Raw genomic sequence first — 8,861 nt, 5'->3', positions numbered from 1 at the left:
TGAAGTCGTCCCAACTTTTCCTCCAATAGATAGTTTTCGATTGACCAAGAGTTATTTCCCGTTGGCCGCCATACTGGAGGTTCAAAAGCTCATATTCCTTCATTGTTCAACCAATTTAAAATTTTTATATATGCTATTTTGAATTAGAAATCATTATTTTTCTGAAGTATATAAATTTTTGGAAGCCTCCTTTATTTAAAAAAAATTATTTGATAAAGATTTTCCACCAAATATTTCTGCTATATTTTCTTAAACTTGGTAAGACAAAGAGGGAAAATCACTGAGTCGACCTCCAATATGGCGGCCAACGGGAGGTAACTTTCGCTAAATTCAGGCCTATCGAAAACTATCTATATTAGGAGGGGGGGGGGGGGCAAATTAAAATATATTTACTGAGAATGCTTCCATATTACTTTGAATGACAACTGTTTGAAAATGAGTCTAAAAGATCTTTTCTAAACACTTTTCCTCATTATAACAATGACCCCCCCCCCCGCCTTCATGGTTTAACAAACTCGAACATTGGAGTCGGAAGCAAATTGAAAGGGGTAGGGGGGTTATTGGAAGAAGAAAAAGCTTGAAAAGCAAAAAACAAAAAACAAAAACAAAAAAAAAAAAGAAAGAAAAAAGAAGAGAGAGACAGGGTCAATTAAATATAAATTCTTTCAGTACCAATTTTTACCATTTACCCTGCAATCTTCCTTTGCCTGTTGAAAGTGTGTGTGTGTGTGGGGGGGGGGGGGGCAATGTTCAATCTCTTTATCATGTCTATCTTTGCAAAAAAAGGGGCTAAGCCTTAGCGCCCTGGCCCATCCCCAGCACGTACCCCTCACCCGTTTCCGACGCTATGAATCTAATTGGAACCTAGGGATATTTCTAAATAAATATGACTTAATTTGTTGTTCTTGAAATTTTCTTAGGACTATTTATAACTTTGGCCCTTGTTTATCCCCGGTCATGATTTAATTATAAGTCATGCGAATTATAATAACATTTTCCTCAAATGCTGCTGCTGCAATACATGAGTATTTAGAATATACATGTAATTAACCAATCACGGCTGTGCTGATCTTGAAAAGAACATTTTCTTTTTTAAAGATTTTCATACGTATATAGTTCGGGCTATTTAAAAACGAATCGCCCAGCCCAGGCCCCGCCGCCACCAAAATTATACCGTACTCAGCCTCAATTCACTACTCAGGCGTTGAGGCCATGCTCAACAGGGAACATTCTCAAATCATCACCACCAACATAGTTGAGTATGTACTCTGTTGAATATGAATTTTTAGGTTCTCAACTCTACTGAGTACATACTCTGTCAATTTTTTTCAATGATCTAAGCGGTCTCACGAAATATACGAAGTACACAAAATTTGATGAAATGTTTGTTACGTAATAAACAGGTATTGCTGTCTGCTTTGTTTGTTTGTTTTATTCACAAACATGGAGCTTGTCGAAGTAAAACTCCCGACAGAACAAAATAATCCTAAGAAAAGGGGCACCAATTGGACTTCAGAGGAGGAGATCCTCCTCATAGAAGAGGTTTTGAAGTATGAAGAGACCCTCTTCGGTAAAATGAAGGGCTCGGGGGTGAAGGGTAAACATGGCAAATTGAAAGAATCTACGTGGAAATCCATCGCAGAAACCCTTAACTTGTAAGTTTTGTTGTTGTTGCATATTCAATCAAAACATTTAATTTTCCTACACTTAAAAAATATTATAGCTTATTAAGTTTTTACTTAACTTTTCCTTTCCAACTCGCTGTAACGCGGACCTGTTGTAAATAAAGTTTAGTAGTTATCTCCCTTCAATCTTTACATGGGTAACTATTCATATCGACCCAATACTGTTTGGAACGTGACGGTTTGACATCCATTGATGTGCAGTTGTATATTAGATCTAAAGTTAAAAAAATACGATGCGTTTTTTTTTTAAGAAAACGTTTTAGATCGCAGAAGATTAACGGACAAGAATGAAAACATTTCACATTTGATTCGTTGTATATAAGAATTTTCTATCCATTTCATTATGAATTTATAAATTCTTATAATAGCTTATACAAAGAATTTTTAAATTGCTGTAATGAATTCAACAATTTTTAGAAACGGATTAAATTCGTTATAAGGATTAAATTCATTGAAATTGATATAATTAATTAACAATTCATTTAACAATAATTTATAACAAATCAAATTATACTATATGCTCACTCAGTATCGTTACATCGGATTCAGTGATACTTTTTGATACGTCCTAATTGGCGATCTCAATAAACTTCTGACTAAAAATAATAGTTATCCATAGTCTTCTCATACGATTGTCTGACCAGTCCCCCCCCCCCCCCCCCAATTTTTCCAGTTATGTTCTGTGGTCTTAAATTAGGTGTTAACAGGTTAAAGCATTTTCTGAAGTATTCTTTATACATTCATATACTATTAATTATTATTGTATACAGAAAGAGAATATCGCTTTGAACACCAAAGTCGCTATTAAATGTCATCGTTTCCTTATTCCTCTGATTTTTTTCGATGGCTTACTTTTCTTAATACTCTCGGGCGGTTGATATTCAAAATGATGGTGTTGTAGAAGCTACAAAAATGACAGAGACAACGACACAGTAAAGAAGAAATTTAACAACATCAAACAAAGAGGTATCAATTTTTTTTTAATTTAGTCGTTTAATTCTTGTAGGTTTCATTTAGACTTTTGATGATTATTTTAAATTTGTTTTGATGATTTCCATTTGTTTTTTGTCAGTACAAAACTTCATCTAAACGTTTATTGTTATCATTGTTGTTATCATTTTGGTTCAAGTTTATGGAAAACGGAAACGGTGTCGTATCATCGTTTCTGAAATTTGGGGAGGGGTAGTCAGAGAGAGAGAAGGGAGAGAAAGAGAGAGAGAGAAAAAAAGGAATATCCAAACTCGAAAATCCTATTTGGGAGAGCGTAAGGGGGGGGCTAACTTTTATTGCTCAATTAATTTCTATAGTATAACGTTATGTCTGGAAAAAGGGAACCCCCCCTCGGCTGTGATACGTGCTGAGAAATACAGTTTACTGTTATATACATGAAAGGTAATACCATGGTCACAATTTTTATAAAGTTGTTGTTTTCGTTAAAGTAATAAATTGGAATGGGACATTGTTGCATGAATGAGGCAAATTACATTTTTTCTGGATGAATGAAAATGTACGAAAAATCGTTGGGCTCATTTTCGTAGGTTAAAAAATATTTTTTCACGTTATAACGAGATTTAGAAACAGGAAAGACACACACAATTGCAAGAAAACTTATAATTATTGCTTGTGATGGTCCAAGATAAAGATAGTCTTTAATCTTCATTGTATTGAATAAACTAGATCACAAACAAGAAAGAGGAGACTTATGCAAATGTCTTGGTTAAACAGCAAAAGTTTCCCGTTATAACACGAAAGTTTCGCTCTAACGTTAAAGTTACAAGTTTATTCGCGAATTCTTTTAACCTACGAAAATGAGCAAAATGGGCTTTCGTAACTGATTTGTCTTATCTATGCCTGCTCAATAAATGCAAATTTCTAAAGACATATTTAAAATAAATTAAGAGGACATGTATTGACCCAGGTAAAGAAAAGATTGACATGTTGAGAAGGCCAAAGACAGGCGGTGGTCCGGCGCCTTCTTCCCTAACAGCTTCCGAGGACGCATTGATGCAAGCCTTTGAAGGGCGACCACAGATATGCGGACTGCCGGATGGAATAGACACAGACGCAACATAAACGGCGCCGCAGGCGACAAATGCGACGTATTCGTAGAATTTCAAAAAGAGTAATACGAGACCGAATGAATCCATTAGAGATATATTCTGAGGATGAGATTTTTGATAGGTATAGGTTTAGAACTCCAACTATCCTATATATTTTGGACAAAATCAGTCCAGCAATTATGCATAATACGACGAAGAACAGCGCCTTACCTCCAATCCTGCAGATTCTCACCTGCCTGAGGTTCCTAGCAACGGGGGCGTTTCACAGACTGGTCGGGGACAGCATTGGAGTGTCTGAAACAACTACTGGAAGATGTTGTCGATCAGTCTGTGATGCTATAGTTCATTTGCTGGCAGATTGTATCACCTTCCCCAAGGGTAACCGTGCCAGAGAAACAAAACAACAGTTTTTGAAAATAGCAGGTAAAAAAACCCCGCATCTTCCCAATGAAATCAAATTATCAATGTCCTTTTCATTTTTCGTCTGCATTGTACTTTCGGTTTTGTTTTTCAAAGAAAGACAACTCCAATGAACAGACAACTCGTACAAGTTTGCTTGGGTGCCTGTTATGTGTTCGTACTCTTTAGATTGCATGACATTTCAAATAATAAGAAATATATCTACTCAAATAACTTTTAAAAAGTTGTTTTTTTTTCATATGGACGGCACTGGCTTTTATGGTTTGAAAACATTCAACATGTAAGAGATACTTATAGAACTACACAAACGGTTACGGTTTATGTAGTTTTATTCATGTGTCATAAGAAAAAATATAGGCCTACCTTTTTATTTATTTTTTTAAAATCCGAAAAAAATGAGTTAGACTTATCATGCATGCTTTGATTTAATTTGATCTTTTCTTATAGGATTTCCAAACGTTTTAGGGTGTGTTGATGGCACATTTATTGGAATTATTGCCCCTAATGACAACGAACCTGATTATGTCAATCGTAAAGGTTTCCATTCGTTGAACGTACAGGTATATTTTTTGCGATGTTTAAAAAAATGTGCACGGATTTAAGACTTTTTTTAGAGTGAGAATTAATCATTCAAGAAAAAAGTTGTCCAAATCCTACTTGTTAAATAAAAAGAAGGGGGGTTCAAAGTCGCTTCATTAATCTTATTACTGTAAAACACTGTAGGTTGCCCCATCAATTCTGTGCATGTTGTTGTTGTCGATTAATTAACGCACATTTTAAAAATCAAGCAGCCTCAATATTGTCCTTGTATAATTATGTTTCGTTTTATATTAAATTTTTTAAAGGCTGTTTGCGATGCCAACTTCAGAATTACAAGTATTTGTGTGTGGCCTGGCAGCGTTCACGACAGCCGAATATGGCGCGAATCTGCATTGTGTCAGAAATTTGAGAATGGTACAGCACTTGTTTTACAATCACTTTCCTATCATTTCAAAAACACAAAACCAACAAATTATTTGTATTTTTTAGAATGTAATTCTGTATTACATCTTAATAGGTGAATGTAACGGATTTCTACTCGGAGATTCTGGTTATCCGTGTAAAAGGTATCTCATGACACCGTTTCTGAATCCTTCTACTGTCCCACAACAGAGATTCAATGCATCACTTTGTAAAACAAGGGTACTAGTGGAACAAACGTTTGGAATTTTGAAGCGCAGATTTTCGTGCCTACAAGGGGTACTAAGGTATTTGGCATTTGAAAATTAAAAAAAAAAAAGAATAATTTAAAAAAAATTGTTTAAAAAAGATCGTTGAACTTAGTCACTATTTTGCATTCAATTATTTCATTTTGTCAGTCGGGACAAAGAATAAATCAACAACCGTTAATTGGAGAAATAATTTGTAATTCATTCTATATCAGGACAGACCCACGTCAAGCTACGAGGTACATCGTTGCGTGTGCAATATTGCACAACATTGGAATAGACAGGGGTGATATCGTGGATTGTAGACAAGATGAAGTTCAACTGCTTGGTGGAAACGACAATGCATTACATGTAGTTGGTGATGGATTAAACATGCGCAATCACATAGTGGATACGTATTTCACTTAAGTAAAATATTTTATTACCTATACAAAACTCGCAAAGGGGTACCTGTGCGAAACGAAATAGAAACGAAACGAACTGAAGCGAAATGAAATCTGCCGAAGCGAAACGGAATCACAACGAAACGAAAGAAAACTGTCAAAATGTTTCCCTAGTAGTGATGTATATATTTACACAGCTGAGAGCTGCAAATATGTGCGAGCATACTATGCATGCATAATATTTCAGTATATGTAGTATTTTCTAATTTTTATGTCTTACTCTCATTTTCAGTCCTTATTCGTCTACATGTACATGTATACAAGATACAAGATATTTTATTTACCAATTACCATCGCCACTAGCTCAACCTACCCCAGTTTGAGAAAGCGATTAGAATCTAAGCACATAAGTGCTTAGATTCTAAACACTTATATTTATAACGCAGAGATCATGAGAGATGGGCAACAAACTATGTATCTTCAAAATTTATATATAAAGTATTTTATGTTAACAAATAAGCTGGCAATTTTATATAAAAAAAAATTCCCAGAACTTTTTTTAAAAATGCTTTATTAAAGATATTTAAACTAAAATTACAAAATGTTTATGTTTATATATAATTATGATTAAACAGTTTAAATTAGTTGCAGAGTTTTCCATATGTCAGTCACCAAAATGTCAAACTTGATTAATTTTCAGCAGTCCTAAAGCACCACATGATATAAAATCCTATCAGTAACTGCCGAAAAGTAATCCATTTCAAATGCACAAGGATAATTAAAGGTACATGTATTCAAAACTGTCGAACATTGTCGAATTAGGGGTAACCCAACACACTTCACAAGAATAGGTTTCTTAGTGTTGATCATGGAACAACAATTTGCACTTGGAAGGTGACGCCAGGTATACTTGGTACATACTTTGAGTTCGATCTGGACTACTCACATAACCATACATCGTCGGAAACCCACGGGTGATCTCGTCTTTACTTATCACGAAATGCTTTGATATCTTAAACATAGTCATGCATTAAGATATCCTACAATATGACATATAATATTTTTCATGAAATCACGTGCTTGCACGTGCGCTTGATAAGTATAAAGACGAGATCACCCGTGGGTTTCCGACGATGATAACCATGATAACCATGATAACCTGTAGGAAAAAAAAGTCAGATTTAAGTGAAAGTACCGTAAGTTGCCCAATGAAATTGACATCAATATTTCAAGTTATTTGGAAACTGTACTGATATTTATATAATTATTTTTAATGAAATCCAATATAAACTCTCCTGCAAGTCAGTAAACGACCCCAATTAGTCACAGTGCTGTTTACATTGCGCATCGTGGTTTATTAATGCAAATCTTTAGAAAAAGTAATCATACCTTTAGGGCCTAATACATTGCAGTAAAAAGATGCCTTTCAAATGATTTTCAATATTTCTTCATGGTTATCCACTGGGTTGTCAGTAACTCTCCTTGATTCGTCACATAAGCTTTTTGTGATTTGCTTTGTTTCGATGGCGCTTAAATTAACGTATTTGTGTCATTTCCGGGAAGATAACTCTGCACTTTACAGCAGAACGTGTTTAATTTCTAAACACGTTTAGATATAAAACATGTTAAGACATAAGTGTTTAGTTGTTAAACATATTTCTATACATGTTTAGATCTAAACACGTCATGGAAGTGTTTAAATCCTAAACGCAATTTTTACAGTGTGCTTACTGCCAACTGCTCACTGCATACTGCCAACTGCTACTGCTTAAAGATGATATTGCCTAGAAGTAAAATCTTGATATCCATATTCATTTGGTATTTTTTGTTTGCTTCAGTACATAATTTAATAATTCTGCAAATCCGGGAAAAGGGGGGGGGGGGGGCAACCTCCATATCTGAATTAGCTTGTACTTTTTGAACCATTAAAATTAATTGTGAGGGTGGAAAGACCTTTAATTTAATTTGTGGATTTGAATTATTTCCACAACAATGTTGATTCGCAGATTTTATAGTCAGCTTGTACTTTTTGAACCATTAAAATTAATTGTGAGGGTGGAAAGACCTTTAATGTAGATTTAATTAAAAAAATATGTTATGAATATTATTAGAACATGTTCCTTGGAACCATATGTCCTATAATCTTTATAGCATATTTTTAGAATGTAATAAAACTCCATTTTTAACTTCAGTACTTAACAAAATGACTTGGAATTAACGGAAAAAAACCCAATATAATTGATTGGTTCAATAACCAACCAATTGACACCCCATTCAGAAAGATCCGTTCAGGTGGCAGTGTTATACTAGAGGCGATTTAGTGAACACCAAATCGTCAGTGGAGTAAACCAAATACTAGTAAATAAATACATATATCAAATCCTTTATGGTCAGAAACAGTAAAATAGAATTTACAAACTATATGTGAATATTCATGTAGGTTTATATCATGTAAGAGTCTTTTTGATTACCAGTAAAATTAAGTTACAAAGCAATTTTAAACTGAAAATCTGACATACACATACAATGTATAGATAGGAATGGGAAGCGCCCATGGCACTTGTGGTTCACTTGCTCTATTCTAAGCTTAAACGTTTTGTATGCGTTGCAAATTTCTATGGTTTATTTCGTGAGTATAAATAAATAGATATGCTTTCCTTGGAAAATTAATTTTTCAAGAATGCTCAAAATCATAATTAGAAATTATTGGTTGTGATTTAGTTTGAATTTAACTAACCAGTACCGCAAATTTTTGCGATATTAGTAATAACAGACTTAAAACACTATTACTTTTTAATAATGTTTTCGTATGTAAAGTTTTCAACGATGGAAACGCTGCCAAGTGATGTAAAGCAGAAAAAAGAAAGAGAGGGTAGGAAAGAGGGAGAGAGTGGTGTGAGAGAAGAAATATGCTGGGGGGAAACATAGGTTAGGGGCAAAAAAGAAAGGGAAACTTTCTCTGTCTTTTTACCTGCCCCACATTCATGTGTTTCGTCGACCCCTATCTCCTGATTGCAGTGGGGAGATAACTCTTCATCCCCCACTCTCTGTCTCTCTCTCGACATTGGGGAGAGTGGGAGGAGAGAGAGTGAGTGCGGAGAGAGA

The 8,861-nt window shown here is 34.6% G+C and overlaps 2 protein-coding genes across 2 annotated transcripts; both read left to right on the top strand.

Annotated features, from left to right (window-relative positions):
- Window positions 1-1,443: 1,443 nt before the first annotated feature.
- Window positions 1,444-3,758, top strand: LOC134231110 (uncharacterized). Its single transcript, XM_062713032.1, has 3 exons — window positions 1,444-1,655; window positions 2,587-2,651; window positions 3,604-3,758. Exons 1-3 carry the CDS (start codon window positions 1,444-1,446, stop codon window positions 3,756-3,758), a joined length of 432 nt encoding a protein of 143 aa, XP_062569016.1.
- Window positions 3,759-3,777: 19 nt separating this feature from the next.
- On the top strand, window positions 3,778-5,781 carry LOC134231109 (putative nuclease HARBI1). The gene is made up of 5 exons (XM_062713031.1): window positions 3,778-4,168; window positions 4,613-4,725; window positions 5,011-5,119; window positions 5,223-5,412; window positions 5,589-5,781. Exons 1-5 carry the CDS (start codon window positions 3,778-3,780, stop codon window positions 5,779-5,781), a joined length of 996 nt encoding a protein of 331 aa, XP_062569015.1.
- The last annotated feature ends 3,080 nt before the right edge of the window (window positions 5,782-8,861 follow it).

Source organism: Saccostrea cucullata, unplaced genomic scaffold, assembly GCF_032062105.1.
Source record: "Saccostrea cucullata isolate Sc308-1 unplaced genomic scaffold, CSIRO_AGI_Scuc_v1 ctg2979, whole genome shotgun sequence".
In the NCBI taxonomy this organism is placed as follows: domain Eukaryota; kingdom Metazoa; phylum Mollusca; class Bivalvia; order Ostreida; family Ostreidae; genus Saccostrea; species Saccostrea cuccullata.
This window is presented reverse-complemented; position numbering and strand designations above follow the sequence as displayed.

Excerpts from the sequence above, each read along its gene's own strand:
- LOC134231110 (XM_062713032.1), top strand. The coding sequence starts at position 1,444 with ATGGAGCTTGTCGAAGTAAAACTCCCGACAGAACAAAATAATCCTAAG. Across the intron at positions 1,656-2,586 it reads ATCGCAGAAACCCTTAACTT|AAGCTACAAAAATGACAGAG; the intron begins GTAAGTTTTGTT and ends ATGGTGTTGTAG. Across the intron at positions 2,652-3,603 it reads TAACAACATCAAACAAAGAG|GTAAAGAAAAGATTGACATG; the intron begins GTATCAATTTTT and ends GTATTGACCCAG.
- LOC134231109 (XM_062713031.1), top strand. The coding sequence starts at position 3,778 with ATGCGACGTATTCGTAGAATTTCAAAAAGAGTAATACGAGACCGAATG. Across the intron at positions 5,120-5,222 it reads GTGTCAGAAATTTGAGAATG|GTGAATGTAACGGATTTCTA; the intron begins GTACAGCACTTG and ends ACATCTTAATAG. Across the intron at positions 5,413-5,588 it reads TGCCTACAAGGGGTACTAAG|GACAGACCCACGTCAAGCTA; the intron begins GTATTTGGCATT and ends ATTCTATATCAG.